Raw genomic sequence first — 18,426 nt, 5'->3', positions numbered from 1 at the left:
AAAAAAAAAAAAAAAAACAAAGCGTAGAAAAATAACAGATGAGAAATCTAAGGTACATATATGTACAATTATCCTAGGAACAAAACCCATCAAGTATCTGGTCCGACATGGTTAAGTTGAGTAGAGACAGGGTTTTGTAGTTCCTGGCCTGCCCCTTTCATGAGTAATGACAAGAAATGTGCCCCTTTAAACATGGGTTCTAACTGTTGAAATGGAGGTATTTTTCCAGAATTTATGCTATTTCTGCCAAAGAAGAAAAGCATGCTGCTGCTGACCTTTCAGCCTCTGGGGCCTTGCATGATGCCAAAAACACTGACTTTTGGCCAAGGCATCTCATGGAGCATTTTAAAGTTAGCCCCCCACAGAGCAAAGGTATCACTATGCACAGCCAAGCCAAAACTGAACGGCACGGATGGATCCTCCAGCCCCACCCACAGCCTTTCTCCATGTGACAGGGTACTGTGTCCTACATGGCAGCCAGCAGGCCATGGGGAGTACTGACTGCTCACACTAACCTTCCATTCCACCCTGACCAGACAGGAAATGGCAGACAGAGGTGGTGGAGGTAGGCACCTGCCTACTACAAACTGTATCCAAGCAGCCATAGGAGGTAGTGAACTCGAGCAGGCCGTTTTGATCCCTGTGTTATTCTTTTATATGTTTCCTTTGAAAAGTGAGTTCATCCACCACAAGACAGCCTGCCTTTTGGGAAGCAAACCCACATCCAGTAACTGAGCCGATCTGCGTATCAGTCTGAACCACTGTGAGTGTGTGGAATTGTCTAATTGTTGTCATTTTTTGAAACCGTTTGTTTGGAGTGCTCCTGTGAATGTCTGCATCACCAAATCAAGAATTCCATGGCGTGGTATGCATTCAATTTTGAAACAGAAGTTGGTGTTTACAAAAGTGATTTATCTTAGTTATGCCTCAGGCATGGACGATTCCAATTGGGTGAAATTGCTAACAAAATAATTAATAAAGTCCTTTCAGGAAACATTTGAATAACATCCAGGGTGTGTTCTAATAATGAATATTACTTGTGTTATTGATTTTTATGAAGAGTTCTGATATGTTATGTAATGGCTAGTGGCTTAGTCCCTTGGTCAATTAAACTAATTTAACTCAGCAAAGCTCTACAGGAAAAGGTTATAAAGAACTGAGAGACAGCTGTAGTCAGTGTACTCGGGCATGTGGACTAAGTCGTCTGCCTTAAGAACCGTTGGCCAGGAAGTGGAGGTAAAGTAGGTACGAGAGGATTACTGTGGCTTGTTAGCATTCACAAAAGCACAGCACATGAATTCTCAGCCTGCCTGTCTGAAATCCAAGGACTGGATTCTGACTGTCAATCAAACTATAATTACCAAAAATAGTAAAGTCAGAGGCCGGTTCTCTGGAAATACCTTGTCAGGACTGGAGGAGCTCAACATGGCTTCCCTGCTCATTTTATGCCAAACATTGTGCCAAAGTCCAGGGGAGCCCACTTTTGGTGGTTGTTAGCACAGGCTTGTGACCCTCAGCCAAGGACAGCAGACATCTTGGCAACATTGATTATTCTACTTCACGCCTGACCTCGTGTCTGGCTCTGAGCAGGACCAGTGCATGTCAGGGCTGGGCAGAACCTCTTGCAGCCAGCCTACTGGGGCTGGCTGTCCAACTTGTCTTTGATGTTTATAAAAACAGCATCCTCATTAAAGCAGAGAACACAAAATCCTGCTGCCCCAAGGACACCTGCTACCTTGTGAAAGGATAATCAGGTCACTGTTTCTCACCGGCTTACCGGACTTGCCACCTTCTCACGACCACTTGGGCAGTCTCTGGCTCTTCCTGGAAAAGGGGAATGGCCGAAGCCCTCGATCAACCTCTGAGTTTAACACAGCAGCCCTTGCCTCCTTTATAAACAGAAAGAGGAAAGAAAAAGACAGTAGCTGGAAGAAAATGTCAATCTATCACTCTTAAAATTAGGAAGACAGACATCCTTCCCCTTCCCTGTTCTGGGTCCATCTAAGACACAGTACTAACCTCTACTTTTAATTTCTCGTTTGAAGCTCTGAATTCTGAAAACATAGAAAAGACTTAGCAGTGCTATGGTGCTCCCTTCCTGTGTAGAACCGGTATAGTATTGTGACTATTCATGTACAATATAACAAGGGTGAGGCAGTAACAGAATAAATGCATGTGGTACAATAAGTAATAAGATTACATGATTGGCACAACCTCACTTCCAATTTCTGCAGTAATGGGGGTGGGGGTGAATGATCACCTACGTTTTCAGTCTATTTGATGAGGAGTAATAACTTTTAACAGTGGTGTAAACTAGTTAAGTTTTATGCATCCATTCAACAGTTTTGCATTGTACTCTTAATTATGAATGTTTGGCTCCAGTGCTATATTTTAACATGTCTGTCTCCTGAATTTCCTTTGTCTTTAAGAATTTTATGCATTCTTAAATGTTGATTTTTTTTTTAGATAAAGAATTTTAGAGATGAGAATATGTTAAGGATATGGGGTTTGCATGGATTAGAAGATAAGATAGAAATAAAGCTTCTAAAATTAAGACTGATTGTATAATACTATTTCAATAGTAGAATATGGCTATTTAATACAAAAGGATAAAATTATTGCTGGTTTAGGTTATTTAGTAATTAAAGTATGGAGTAACGAGCCCTCTCTCTGTCTGTTAATGTCTACCCCTATGCTCCATGGCCTTGGGTAGTAAACGGAGCCGTGGTGGCACTGGACTCAATTTAACTACTATTGATCCTGCCTCCATTCTTCCTGCCTAGGATCTGCTTATGTAACAGGCGGCACAGACAGACTGACAGACAGACAGGCATAAGCCTTTGGAACTCAGTAAGCAAACTGCTTGCGTGTATTTTTGTCCTCTCCATCCCCCCAACCCTTAGCGGTAATGATCTGTGAGGGTGTCCCTACCTCAAAGGTCTATTTCAGTTACCAAAGAGTATCTGACTCAAGACTTTGTGCAGACTCAAAGAATGAGAACTCGTGGGCCAACACTGTGGAAGGTAATACTTCTTATTAAAGGAGTTAGTTTATGATATCCCATAAAGGAAAATCACAAATGTCCCTTCTTCTGACTTAGTCTCCCTGCCACATGCCAGCGACAGGAGGGTCTGAACCATGTGGTGAAGTTCTGTTTTGGGCTCTGTTTCTTAGGGCACATTCTTCTACCTTCCTGTTTCTGGGTTCCCAGATTCTCATTGGTTTGTGCCATCTTCATGAAACATGGTCCAGGAAACAGCTACTGCTTTTACGTTGGTACTTGTTCAAAACTCAGAATAAAAGTAAGCCCCTGTCAGCTTAACTATTTTAGTTGGTTTTATGCCAATTCCTGAGTGCATAGAACAAAAAATAAAGTTTCCCTTTGACTTTAAAAAACAGAAGCAGCAGAGTGGAAGGGCGAGAGGCACAGGGGACATGAGGATAGCCTATATGCTTCAATCTTGCTCTAAGTACCTCTGCCTGTGTACTTAGGGGTCTGATGGGAGGGTTAGTGGGGGACAAGGTTGTTCTGGGAGAACTAGCCTAGAAGATTATAACCAGCCAAAGTCTATCGATCAGATTACATTTCACTCTTGCTCTCCAGATTTGAGATATCAGGACTTCCTGTGTTCTCCAGGATAAGCCCCGGTGAGTGGGCTCTTGGCTCCCAGAAGCAGGGTTTCCTTTAGGAGGCAGTTTCACTGATTAGCTCCGTATGCCCCTGGCTTTGAGCTGCCTGGCCTGAGAGCCCTAAGGCTATGCCAGGACCCATGGCAGGGGCGGTGAGCCATGCCCTTCATTACCTTGGCTTTGCTTCCGAATGCTTGCGTCATGGTGACTGCAGAAGAGGAAACTGCTATGATTTGCAGGGCTGACGCACAACTCAGGTCTCCATTCTCCCCATACTTTCTTTGCAAGAGTTTAAATTTAGTCTTGACTGGGGTTTGTTTACTATGAGAGGCCTAACTCTTTCAATAGTTGTAATGCTTTTCTTTGACATCCAGCCATCTTGACATCTACTAGAAGATGTATAGGTACTTAGAGATCTCAGGGTGCTTTAATGAGATAAAGCATGAAAGCCCAGCACCGGTGGGCTTTCACGGGGGCAGAGCGGCAGAATACCACACTTGCTCAGTCGCCTCTAAAGTGGGATCTGATGGGTCCTGAAGGCCATCTGGACCTTTCAAGTTTCACCTTTGGACCTCCTGTTTTCCGGTTCATAGTTTCAAACACATCAATCACCTCTGATACTCAGGCTCCCAGAAAGATGTTGAGGCTCCCTCTCAAACATAAAGAACATCCTTCCCTTGTAGGGCCATCAGTGAATATCAGGTGTGGGTGTAGAGGCAAGAAGAACATAAGTAAAGAACATGGGACATGGCTTCATCCTGTGACATACGGTGAGCTTCATTTGCTCTAGTCTGATAATAACGCAACTTCAAAATCTGTCACTTATTCACAGTACAAGGGCCCTGGTTGGAGGCATAGGGGGCAGGGGAGAAAACACAATTTACAGGAACCATTTACAGTTCCTGGAGGCTTCACCTGCTATATGTTTCCCACATTGCTTTTTAATGACAAAATGAAAAGAAATTGGAGATGCCACAAAATATGCAAATGACTGAAGAATATGTAGTTAGTTTTTATTGGAAGATACATTGCACAGACAGCTTTAGAGTTTGTGTTCTCTTTTCTGTTCTCCTTATTAGTCCAAACAGAACAAATTTCATCATAAGCCTTATATTATCAATTTTCCTTATCAAAATCAATGCTCTTTAAGCTTCACAAAAAGGCCTTGGACCTGGACCTCCTCAGATGCTGCACTTCCAGTCTCTTTGTTAGAATGTGCAGAGAGATTTATCTCTCTGTTGTTTCTCCATCTCTGTCTCCTTTTCTCTATCTGTCTATCCAGCTATCTACCCACCCACCTAACCATCTATCTCTTTCACATCCTTCTCTGTCTCCTTCTTCTGTACACTCCCAATTCTCTTGGTCATATCGTCTTTGTATTCCTCCCAGTTCTTACTAGGCAAGCAATAAATATTTATTATTCTGAAGTTTGTAATTTTCCTACATAACTCTTCTGCTTTGTACATCTTGAAAGTCAAAAAAAAGATGAACACATGTATGGGGAAATATGTCAGTACATACAGTGAATTCACACACACCAAAGACATGCACATTTTGCTCCACCTGGTTCTCAGAGATACAACTGGTGACCTTCTGCTATACTTGTTACTCCTGTGCACTCACAATTGCTTTTGGACTGTAAGGAGGTTCCGAAATAAGGAGGAAAAAAAAGATTGCCTGTGTTTTCTAGGGAGTTTTATTCTCCATTTAAAATGAAAATTTCTTGAATTTATTATATTGAATCATATGAACTTTCCAGTTTTTTGGCCAAAAGGGTTAAATATCAGGAATGCCATCTAAATCCACATAGTGAGATTAATATACTCATAATAACCTTAACTCAAAAGCGCCCATGTATGAACACAGAAGTCAGTGCCTCTGCAAGAGGCAACTGCAGCACTTGGCAGTAGCCTACACATTGTTTCCCCACAATTCAGTCATCTCTCTTCTCAAGGGCAAACACAGAGGAGAAAGGACTGCTTTTCCATCGTTTGCCAAGTCTTCTATTCAGGTACAAGGAGTTCCTTTACCCTTGATCCTTGCAAGCATTGAAAGCTTCCTTTAGTATCTAGGCAAAACAAAAAAGCAACAGCTTTACAGAGATAGCAATGGCGAGACAGGTGAACCCAAAAACCCCTACCTGACAGATGCACTTGCTTTCTTGTACCCAGAGAGGCCTTAATTAATGTTAATGGAGGAACCTCCTTCAGAACCCAATTCAGCACTTAGCCAGCTTCTTAATGACCCCTGCTCTGAGCCGGGGTGTGGAGAGGGGAATTGATTTAACACCAGGGGTGAGACTGTGGTTGTTCCTGGGCATGGTGTGCAGTTTTCGTTCAGTAAACAAGCCTTTCTCCGCATTCCTCATCCACTCGGCATCGCCTGTGGACACTTCGCTCCCACTCTTGAACTCTGCTATGAAAAGGTTAGCAGCTGAGCCAGAGGCGTCCCCCGATGCACAATAACAGTTATATAAAGCACTTTAAAGTATACATGGATTTTGAGTACCCAATTATACTGCAGGTGTTGGCATCCCCCGGTGTGAGAAAGGTCTAGAACACTCTCTTTATCACAGACCAACAAAATGGAAGCTCCTCAGTGCTCCAGAGACAGTGCTCTCCCAGAGCACTTCTCAGCAGCATGGGCCCCCCATCAACGTGATTGGTGTTGATTTTACATCAGCATACCAGGTATTCCCTCATTTGCCTCATTTAAATGTTTTAAAATGAGACCAAAAATAAACAGGCTCACTAAGGCCTGTTGTAATTTCAAAATTCTTGGTTGGGTCTAAAGCACAGCTGGTATTTTATCTGAGCCCTTTCTGGTTCAGATAATGTTCAACTGGAAGCCCAAGGCAAAACAATGATAGGAAATTCTACAAAACAATCCAGAAATACCACTTCTAGGAAGCCAGTTGTTTGAGCCAGAGAAGATAATCAGTTTTCAAGGGTGACCTTAATATCTGAAATGGGGTAAGGGGGCCTTGGCATGCAGGCAGTAACATTACCAACCCAGAGTAGCCAACCCCTTCACTTTGCTTAAATGGTTGATGTTGATCCAAGTGAACAGCCCGAATGACTGAAGGAGTGCTTTGGGCATCCTAGAAGTTGGTGCCACAAGAGAGCATACTTCTGTGCATGGTCTGTCGAGCAAGCAGAGCAATTATGCATGGAACTTTCTAGCCTCTGCCTGCGGAGACACGGGACTTCCTTTCCTCCCCTCCTCTCTCCTACTTCCCTGCTTCCCTACGACTTAAGCTTTCTACTCTTTGATACTCAGATCTGCTACAAGAGATCTGACGGTCTCAAATCACTGAGCTAGAGGGGGTCATGTCGGTGAAATGGCTGGAACCTTGTGAGTGATTCCAGGCTTAGATGTTCCTTCTATTATGCTTTTAGTTTGTTTTCAAAATAGGTTGTATTGGATGGTAGTTGTCATTACCCCATCTCTGAGACCAACCCTCACTGATACTGTTTCTCTCAGTTTACTTATATCAATTATATTATATCATATTTACTATTATATTATATTCAGCACTAGTCAATAGTGGTGCCAGTCTGTCAGCCAACGAGCCTGGCTTCTGTTCTTCACAGGCATGGCACTCTGTGGCCATTGCTGAGATGAATAAGTTAATAGAGGATTGACTTCATGTGATGTACTGTGAAGTCACACCACACACACACACACACACACACACACACACACACAAAGAAGAGCTTGCACCTCAATGTATGGGGCTTTGCAAACACCTATCGTCAGCAAAACCTCGTCAAACCTGACTGGAACTCATTTTAGCTGACATGTAGCCAGTTATTCTGTCTACACAAAAATGTTGTGAGTATGATGTCACCGAATGAATCTTAGATAGCACAAATGCATACTTTCTGTAGTATACAGGGGAGGGAATTCTGGGGTTTCCTTGTTGGAGGAACTGCAGTATACAGGGGAGGGAATTCTGGGGTTTTCTTGTTGGAGGAACTGCCTCTTCAGCACAGATTCCTTTCCATTTTGTCCTCAGTGTCATAGTATGAAAAGCAACATGCACTGGGGGGAAATGTTGATTGCTTTTAAGAGTGTCTACTTTATTGCGTGTCAAGACAAGAAAGCCACTAGTCCTACACAGCCTGGAGTTGTAGACATGGCCTATCAGAAAAACACGTGACTAAAATTATAACTTGATGAAATTATCAAGATTATGTGATCAGATGACCTGAATTCAAAGGTGATCATTACTTTGTTGCTTTAAAATTAAATCTCCAAGCATGTTTTTTCCAAGCGTGTTCATTAGGACTCACGCAGGCATTGTGCCTTAAACACTGGCAGCCTGCACCATCCAAACCCATTCATGGCTACATGCAGATCAATGCTGGAAGACTCAGTAGAAGTAGTGTATTAAAAAATGGTGGGTTGGAAATAAGGCTTTTCATTTCTGTTATCAAAGAGGAGCTAAGACCATGGTAGTGATGTGGTGTGCGGGGCACAGTCACCGAAGGACTTGAGGGCATCAGTACTGCTTGCATAACCGAGATGACCCCACTACATGAAAAAAGTATTGAGAAAAATACTCTGTATGAGTTGCAATCTAATTGAAAGTGCCCAGTGTTTACGCTGTGTGGGCGGAGGGAAGGACACGGGGGTCTGATCTCCAACCAGAGCAGAAGTCAAAGCAGGGACCACACATAGCCACAAAGGACTTCCTGTGCTCACTAATGCTGAGTGACCCAGCCTTTACCGTTCATCCATTTTGCCACAATAATTCAGAAACGACATGACACAAGCCTCCCACACCAGACACATGCTGTTGGGTGGGCACAGGAAGGCACAGTTTATAATTGCAGAGTCCAGGAGTGACAGATATATTTAGGCCACATGTCTGGCCCAGGGAATTGAATTCTAGCTTCTCAGCTTTGTATGGTCTCCTGAGACTCTGAGACTCTTTCTTTGCACAGGCTAATAGGTAGATATTGAGCGATTGTTTTGCTTACATAGGAAAATACAAAAGTTATTTTTTTCTTTTGATTCATGATGATTTTAAATAATAACGAGGTTCTTAAAAGTCACAGGAATAAAACCAAACTGTATTTTCACCTGTCCCAATCCCTTTCTATTATAATAGTGTATGCATGCTCTCTCCCTCTGGGGTCCCAGCAGCAGCTCCTTCCTGTGAAATCTACAGTCTGATGATAGCCTGCAGCTTAGGCAGGCTGTGAATGGAAACTCCAAGCACTCACTAAAACAGATTGTCTGACTGACTACTCAGTGATACAAGAGACCATCCTGAGGAAGGGCAAGGGGGGGCGGGCGTCACAGTTCACCCTAGACGGAGAACTGGAACCGCTCATACGTGTGCCAAACAGTGTTTTGTGTGTTTGTTGTTTCAATTCCTGTGTGAGGAAAAACAGGCAGAAGGTGCTTTGTAATAAGACAATGGGAATACAATCTGGCCAAATGTGGAGAGAGAGGAGGGGAAGGGAGGAGGAGGAGAGGGAGGTGGAGAGAAAGGGAGAAGATACAAACACATCAGGATCAGGGTAGGTTACAACCAGAATCCAGGGAAAAGGTGGACTTTGGGCGTGTGCTCACATTCACAGTATCTCTAGCAATGACAAAGTTAAGTAATATGCTCACTTTTTGATTTAGAGTTTAGAGGGAATATTTTAAAATCGATTGCAAAGCGGAGAGACCATCATCTGTAATTTTAATACTTAAGGGGCTGAAGGGGGAGGATTGAAAGTTCAAGGCTAGCCTAATTTGTAAAGAGGACTCTATCTTAAAATAAAAAAATAAAAATAACAAATATTTCAGTTTTCTTCTTGGTTGCCACCCCATCAGTTGATCAATAATTAAGTTTATATGTTGCTTGAGTCTGCTTATTTCAATATGAAATTTTGTTTGTTTTATTTTATTGATTCTCTTTCTCTCTTTCATTCGTCCTTCCTTTCTTCTTTAAAGAAACATAAGGAGAGTTGCCAGCTTAATTGTGGATGTTACTTTGTTTACACATGGAAAAACCTCTACTGGCTAGCCTTTTCTCTGCTTTTCAGCCCATCCACAATTTTGAAACACTTCTTAACTTGTCAGCACTGAACCATAGATCCTTACCTTGCTTAAGTCTTGATATTATCTGTAATTGAATACAATTTATTAATATGCTATTTCTAGAAGCCTGACAGCAAAACAAGATATATAATGCAAAGGCAAATTGCTAGTTTCAAAGCTTAATGCAGTGTGTGCACATGCTTGTCGGGTTTTGGTCAGCTGAAACCATTTGGGCTACAAACACACGTCTGACAGACAAAACTGGGAGCTCCTCATCTGTGCAGTGACCTATTTTATCGTGAATATGAATATTCATTTTCAAAACAGAGGATTCTTAGAGTTAAATGTCCAGACTTTCAAATGTAAATTGTACAAGCTGTGGAAGTCCGTTCTGGATTTAACTGAGGCGTGTTTCAGCGTCTTGTGCACTCTCTGTGGAGGCTTACCCTGAGAATGAATGTGGGTACAGCCTCTCCCTCCTGAACATGCAAATCTCAGCTCTGAAGAAGCTGAGGTTTGGAGCTATGAAGCTGCAGGTTGCAGGTTGCCAAGAACCTCGCTATTAATTATCACTGATCCCATCAGTTAGAGTCTTCAGTAATTATGCCACGTAGTGATAATGGTTCCTCAACAACACGTTTTGTTGTTTTTGTTGTTAAACCACAATCTGATGGGTGCCTAGTTGTGGCTAGGACAGAAGAAAGCGACAGGAAGAACCCATCTTCTGTAAGCCTACCTGCCTTCCAGCGGCTGGTTCTCAGGGTGCTTATAGCCAGGGTCAAGAGCCAGAGGGTGCCTGTTTCTAAATTATCTAAAAAATACCACCCTATCTTTTTTTCTGACATCATGCACTTGGAAACCAGGAAATGCCTGTATCTTTTTTATTTCCCCGGTATGCTATTTAAAAAGAGGAGTGAAAATGAGAAATAACCAGTAGGGACCCATCTTCAGACATATTTTAGGAAGAATTCAAAAATCCCATCTTTCAACTTAATCATCTGTCTTAGTTTACATAAATGAATTCTATTTCCATTTTACCTAAAACACCTATTTGATTTTTTCCCCCTGATTTTCTATGCAGTCACAGAGTTAAAGATGCTGGAAGGTACATTTTCTGAAGTCTACCATTTATGAAGAAATACAGAAACATGGTCTCCTTGCCACTATTTCCCAAAGTTGGCCAGGTACTTAAGACACCCTGGATGAGTTATTAAAGGTATTGTATTGAATCCGGCAAACAAGCAGGTGTACTTACGGTTAAGTGTTCAGGATTTAGATGGTTCTAGAGTTGCTGAGTCACACCTATGGGAACAGGGGCCTGGTGTGAACAGGAAGGAAAGGCTTAGCCTGTGTAAGCTGTAGCTATGTGCATTCATGCTCATCGGGGCATTCATGCTTCCAACTATTCATTCATTCCTAGCTCATTCATTCATTCACTCACTGACTGGTGCATTCAGGTCACTTGGCTGAGTCTCATTCCACATCTCTATGCAACTTCATCATTGACTCAAGACAGACCAAGATCTGTTCTTCTGGGGACTAGTGGTTTGTATTGTCATAGGTAAAATTCTTTAAAAGCACCTTATGTCATTTAAAAAGGTTCTGTGTTAAATGTTTATACAATAGAGTCTGACAATGCACATGGTTTATCTCATAACTTAATAAGTGAAAATCTCAGGCAAACCATGCTGGGCTTCTCACAAGTTTCATGTGCACACCTGGACGGCACATGGAAATCAGCATTACACCATCTTGGGAAGCGCTTGGAGTCTGTCATGGTCTATGATGAATACACTCATAGTTCTTATGTATATTTTACTAATCTGTATTTATGTAAGGACAATATTCTTTAAAAAATTTAAGTGTGTAGAATGAATACTAAAATTGCTTAGCAAATTCTGTTTAAAACATATACAAATGATCCTACAACTGTGTAATTTAATGACTGAATAAATACCCATGTGAAGAAAAAGCAGGCAGAGAGAGGGGGTGAGGAAGAGAGAGCATACATGTGCACCAGAAAATCAGAGCCAGGGAAATATACTTCTTAATTGGAGCTGGTTGTTCATTTGGGTAATGGGCAATTCCAGGTACATTTCTGGCTCCTTCCTCATTATCCACTACATTATTCATGTCCGCAATTCATAGGGTTGGAAGCTTGTGTCGGTAAACTCATGAATACTGTGAGCCACACCAAGCATTAAGTCTTTCACTGTGGAGAGAAACACTTGTGCCCCTTGAAGAAGGATGTTGGTGATCTATTAAAGATGTGCAGAACATACTTCCATATCCAAAACCCAGCCCTAGCACGGTGGTTTTCTTCTTCAACATCTCTACTTTTTCTTTTCTTTTTCCTGTAACAGAGCCCCACACTTGCTAAGTAAGGACTTTGCCACAGCACCAGATCCCTGGTGCATTTTTGTATTTCCTCTTTTATTTGCTTTTTGAGATAGAGTCATATGAAAGTGGATTAGGTTGGTCTTGAATTGACTATATAGCACAGGCAGGTCTGAACTTATGATTCCAATTCCCCTGCCTCAGCTTCTGGAATACCAGAGGTTATAGGTCTACACCATGGGTCCCAGCTAGCAAGAAGTGCCTCCTGCCACTTCCAAACACTGATAGATCAGTAACAGGAGCTAATGTTGACTTTCACTTGACAGTGGGATAGACTGTGAGATGCTTTGATATGTGGAGTGGAGGCTTAGAATAAAACTGCCAGAAAATGTCCTCTTAACTGTGCTATGTGATCCTGTCCAAACCGTGTGAATTGCTTGGTTAGGAATGCGGGTCTATGCCTGCGGTGCACATGGAAAGCACTCAACAGTAACTGGTAATAGTTTTTACTTCACGTTTCGTTCCTCCACACTATGACCTTTTCTTCTCTCTACCCCAGTCACTCTCATCTCTGCTCTGATCCCTTTGCCCAGGTCATTCTCTACCACAGAACATCCTTCTCTCTGTGAGAACACAGAATGCTCAACAGGTTGAGGCTACAGTACTCTGAGTAGGCGCTGGACTCTGTTTTTCCCTCAGAGCCTGGCTGATAAAATTGAGTAGTGAAATCAGTCAACCCGTTCAGATTCCTCTAACTGCAGTGTGGAGGCAGAGCTCACTCTGGTAGGGCTCGCCCACCAGGAATGTGAGAGGAAGAGACATCAGCAACAAAGCCAGGGCCAGGAGAAATTGAAATTTTGTGGGCAGGAGACTCATTTGTGAGAAATGAAGCCATTTTTTCTTGGCCTCCTGCTCAGAGTAGACCACTTTTTCTAATTCCTAGGTGCATACAGTGCTCCTCAGACAGATCAGAATGTCCACATGAAGGTACACAAGCTCCAGCTTTGACATTTGAATCTCTCACCCACTTAAAACCATACAGTAGGTACAGCATGAAAGCACAGGCAGCTGGTCTTGCAGACCAGTACTTAAAATGCCCATTTGCTCCATACAGTGCAGACTTAGCTTGTATAAATGCGGATTAAATGAAACTCAGCAGCAGTGTGGTAGAAAGCTGAGGAAGTAAGTAATTACTAGAGTGAGGGACCAGGGAAGACATCTTGATTTGAAGATAACCGATGTTTAAATTTATTTTCCTGTGTGTGTGTGTGTGTGTGTGTGTGTGTGTGTGTGTGTGTGTATGTATGTGTGTATGTGGTACACATAAAGACCAGAAGTATCTCCTGGTGTCTAACACAACTGAATACCACCTTATTCTCCCACTGAACTCAGAGCTTGCTGATAGGATAGGCTGTCTGGCTAGCCTGCTCCCAGAGACCTTCCCATCTCTACATCCCTGTGTTGCTGTCATGGGGTTTACCGAGTGCTAGATTCTCCACTCAGGAATTTATGCTTCACAGCAAGCATTTGATTGACAGAACTTCTCCCCAGATGCCAACCATTTTCCTAAATATCTAACTTTTCTTTTTAAAAAAATATTACACTTATTTACTTAAGATGTGTATTCTTGTGTGCATGTGCATGTGTGTGCATGTGCATGTGTGTGTGCATGTACGTGCACATGTGTGTGTGTGCGTGTGTGTGTGTGTATGTGTGTGTGCATGTGTGTGTATGTGTGTGTGCATGGGTGCATGTGTGCCACACTTTCATGTGGAAGTCGGAAGACAACTTGCAGGAGTCATTCTTCTCCTTCTCCCATGTGGGTACCCTCTACAGCTTATGGTCTCTTCTGCCTTAGGTAATAGGCTAGGTTTACAGTCCAGGTCATGGGCTCCCTCCTAATGAGTGATCTTGAAGTTCAGTTAATTGGCTATGCCAAGATGTAAGTTTCTTTCAGGATATCTTGCCATTCTGACCCCTCATTAAAAATGGTGAATAAACAAGTACAGCAGCATCATTGGCACACAGCCCGTAGCCCACAGCAGCTCACCATTGGCACACAGCCCGTAGCCCACAGCAGCTCACCATTGGCACACAGCCCGTAGCCCACAGCAACTCACCATTGGCACACAGCCCGTAGCCCCCAGCCCTTATCTCCTGCACTTGATGCTATATTCTCAGGTTGAATCCATTCTCCCAGAACAATATTTAGATTTCTGCTAACATGTGTTTTGAGGGTTTTTTGTTTGTTTGTTTGTTTTGTTTTACTTTTCAAGTCATCTTTTGCAGAATTACAAAATTGCTTTTCCTCTCAGGCAAATCTTTTTTCAGTTAATGCTGGAATGTTCTAGCAAATGTCCTCTGTGCTTGTGTTGGCTGTTTTATCATAAACATGTCTGCACGGGGAAAAGATAATTCCTTCATTATATAAAAGCCACTCCTCTGCCTTAATCTCTCACGTTATGACAAAATATGTCTTCTCTCCCCTCCCTGTTTTCTTTCATTCACGTGGTTCCCTCCACTGATTTTCAACAGATGCCTGGGAACTGAAATGTAGTTCTCAGATGGGAGCTTTCTGTGGTGTATCCAAACATTCAGGTCCATCACAGACCTGAAGGGCAGGGAAGCTGGCTGCACGTGTGCTACTAGCTCACTGTGGTGTCCACCTCTCTTCTGTTTGCAGCCTCCTGCCTGGTGAGGAGAAAAAACTGCTTTGGACACTCGCTCGCTTCTTGAGGCAGAACAAATATCTGCAATAAAAATATGATCAAGCAAGAGTAAAAATGGGTCCATCTTAGCTCGGTCATAACAAGGGAAAGGATGCAAAAAAATATGTCTGTATCTCAGAATGCATCACTTAATGCAGCCCCATGGTCTGTGGGTGGAGAGGGGATGCATATGGGTTACAACTTGACACTCAGACTTACGGATTTAAAGAGTAAAAAAGTGCCTGAGGGTGTAGCTCAGTTGGTAGCATGCTTGCCTAACAATCACAAGGCTCTGGGTTCTATTCCCAGCACACCATAACTGGATATGTGCCATACTGTGATTCCAGAGAGATGGGGACATGAGAATCATCCTTAACAACATAGTGATTTCAAGGCTAGTCTGACACTCTGTCTTAAAAATAAAAAATAAAAGAAGTTTGCAGTCAGTTGGGCAGGACTGGAGACAGAGTGTACAGTGGTGCCCATGGAGTACCTGGAGCTTTTTTTACATGTGCAGAAATAGTCCTTAAAATGAAATCGACTACTGTAGTCTTTACAGTCGCAGGAATGTGCAGTGAGGGCTTGCACTAGCACTCAGTTCTATCACTAGCCTGTGCATACAAACACGTTCACTTACTTCTAACACGTAAGGTGATTAAAGCCAGAAAACACAAGTGCACAGGGCACCTCGGTTCCACTGACACCATAAATGCTGTATCCCCCGTTGGACTTTGTCATTCTAGTATAGGTTGATCAGAAAGCATCTACCACCGGTGCTTTACCCCAGAGTGCAGCTTAGATGCCACTTCTCTGTTCCTTCTTCTGAGGCTGAGGCTGATGTTTCTGTCCCTTATTCTGTGGCACTAGCTAGTCCACCGGTCATCTACCACCCTGGGAACCCACCACATACCTGGACTTGCCAGCTGAAGTACAAACTTTCCTGGCAATCTCCTTGGTTGTTGTTTTGTTAGGATTCATTCAAAACCCCATGTACATGGGTATAAAGTGATCAGGATAAGGGTAGATCATTACTGACTGCAAGAAATGCTACTTTGGCCATCCATATTTATTAATAAATTTCACATTAATTTTTGCGGCCTTCAGAGACCTTTTCTTCAAAGAATAAAATGTGATTTTTATGAAACTAACAAGAAATCGTGAGATAATCCCAGAACAATTAGCCCATGATAAATGGACTTTGATCAGGTACCCAAGTCAAGTTGTTTACAGTTGTCTGAAAATCCTGTTAATGGCCATGTGTTTTTTAAAGCATTTTCTGATTAAGCACAACATAACCACTAAAAAACGAAAGTTGGGAAATCTACATATTTTGGGCTTCGGATTCTGAAATTTTACGTTTATTTATGTACTTACTATTCTTGCAAAATATGTGATCAGTCGATATATTCTGTGTGCCAAGAATCAGAGCTGAAAAAAATTGTAACTTGCTTGGAAAATACTTTTCATTTTCATCCTGTTTTATGTTTTATTGATGTACATTTATTGCTAAACTATCAATTTTTCAAGGCAGAGTATAATGGATGAAACGTTAACTAAATAATATTATTTATCCCTAGAAACAAGCAGAATCCACTGTGGCTAAAGGCCTGGAAAGAAACTGAATTTCACTGATTTATGTTGCTTTCTTTAAATTCAGACTTAGTTTACTTCACGTTAGGGGGGAAAAGGCGAATTTTCAATGCTTACTTCCCCCGTAATCACACAGAGAAAGAAATCAGTGAAAGCCACATGTCAGTAGAGTACATAAAAAGATAGATCGCACTGGGTCAAAGGTCAACTGCAGGATTCTGATGGGGGGGACCATTCTCTTCCTAATTAAATGGAGCAGATTACGTCTGATTTGTACTGAGTGCTTCCGCTTTCAGTGAGGTCTTCAGTGCAGTCCCTGTGAGTCACAGATTCAAACACCCATTTCTTGTTGCTGTGTGCTGTGGGCAAAGCAAGCCGTAGCAGCCCACGTGCTTTAGCACCCTGCAGGAGGCCTTGTAAAGCGCTTCGCTCGCCATCTAGTGTCCAATCGGGGTATGAGAGGTGGGAAAGCTTAGGAAGAAACTGGATCTCTCTGCCCACTGCAGCGAGTTACATTCTCAGCGGAGGTTGTGATCTTTACAGTAGATATCACTGGATCCTGAGAACTTTAGAATCGGCTCAAATCCACTCTTTTCCAAGAGTTCTTTAAATTAAATATATTTTCAATATTCTCACTGCAGGTGCTGTGAGTACAGCAGCTTTCTTATCACATGGAGCTGTAAACCGCATGGCCCCCTGAGTTGTCTGTGACCCATGTAAAACTGAAGCCTGCTCTCTCCACCCAACCTTATCCTTATAGGAAACCTGTGTAGCATCCTACCGCTCTGATTGTTTTCTCTTTGCTTTTCAGATCGTCTACAAAGCCTGGCTCTGCTCCCAGTATTTTGAAGTCACACAGTTTAACTGCAGAAAGACCATCCCTTGCAAGCAATATTGTTTGGAAGTGCAGACGAGGTGTCCATTCATATTGCCCGACAATGACGAAGTCATTTACGGAGGCCTCTCCAGCTTCATCTGCACAGGTACAGGCTGGGTGGGGGCCCTCTTTTGATCTCCATCAATACATTGGTTCCTTCTGCTCCCATAACCTTGAGACTGCACGAACGTATTTTTATGTGGCCTTCCTGCCTGAGCCCTGAAAAGCTGATTTAAGCAGGGGTCGATGTCTCTATCACACAGCTATGCTGCAACTGAGGCTCTCTGTGAATGTCTCATGAGGATACTTGCAGGGTAACAGGAATTTTAAAAATGACTCCTGTGTATCTTGTGATGAATATTGTCACCTTATCTTAATCAGTATTGAGGACAAAAGGAAATGTCAGCCTTGGTCAGGAATGTATACACTGGTACAAAAGAGGCCAGGACAGGTGATTTTTTTTTCTGATAACAATATTTCCTTTATTTTTTGTCAAAGAACTGAGACAAGGAGGATGCCAACACCAGCTCTGGTGTCCAGAAAGCCATGAGTGTTCTGCAGTTTAGGCAGACAGAGAATACATGGCCAAAGCTAAGAAGAGTCCCTTCCTGGCAGATCAGCAGTGGGGAGAGCACCCTTATTGAGCACTCTGCTGATGTGAGGTTTTTGGAATTCACTTCCCTCCTTTTAGAAGAGGAGGGAAGACCCAATTTTTAAAACAATTTACTTGATTCATAGCATGCTTAACTTTTGAGTTTTATGCATAAAAATTAGTCTGGGGAAACAAGAAAATTCTCTTTGTATTCTGGGCTTTTAAAGCTCCACTAAACACTGACAGGAGAGACAGCCATGTGAGTGAAGGCACACCAGAGAGATGAGCAAGACTGCTGCATGTCCTGACTACCAGAGTTCAGTGTCTGGGCCTAGATGGTGAAAAGACAGAACCCAGTTGTCCATGTTTCTTCTGACCTCTACATGCATGCTGTGGTACTTGCATACACACATACAAAATAAACTTAAAGATAAACAAATATGATAAAAAAATTAAGGGTCTAGAGAGATGACTCAGAGGTTAAGAGCAATTGATCATTCAGAGGACCTGTGGCTGTTTCCCAACACACACATTGTGGGTCACAACTATCTATCACTCTGTTTCCAGGGGACTCAATGCCTGCTTCTGATATCTGCATGTATAAGGCATGCACATGGTGCACAGAAATACATGCAGACAAAACACTAATACAC

The 18,426-nt window shown here is 42.5% G+C and overlaps 1 protein-coding gene across 2 annotated transcripts in view; it reads left to right on the top strand.

Annotated features, from left to right (window-relative positions):
- Fam155a (family with sequence similarity 155 member A) overlaps positions 1–18,426 on the top strand; it is a 544,774-nt gene that overhangs the window by 500,191 nt on the left and 26,157 nt on the right. For both annotated transcript variants that reach the window (XM_031338988.1, XM_031338987.1), the window contains exon 2: positions 17,116–17,287. In XM_031338988.1, coding sequence (XP_031194848.1) covers positions 17,116–17,287 — 172 coding nt within the window. The remainder of the gene's footprint in view (positions 1–17,115; positions 17,288–18,426) is intronic.

Source organism: Mastomys coucha, unplaced genomic scaffold, assembly GCF_008632895.1.
Source record: "Mastomys coucha isolate ucsf_1 unplaced genomic scaffold, UCSF_Mcou_1 pScaffold22, whole genome shotgun sequence".
Classification (NCBI taxonomy): domain Eukaryota; kingdom Metazoa; phylum Chordata; class Mammalia; order Rodentia; family Muridae; genus Mastomys; species Mastomys coucha.
Note: the sequence above shows the minus strand (reverse complement) of the source record. Positions and strands in the feature narration are given on the sequence as shown.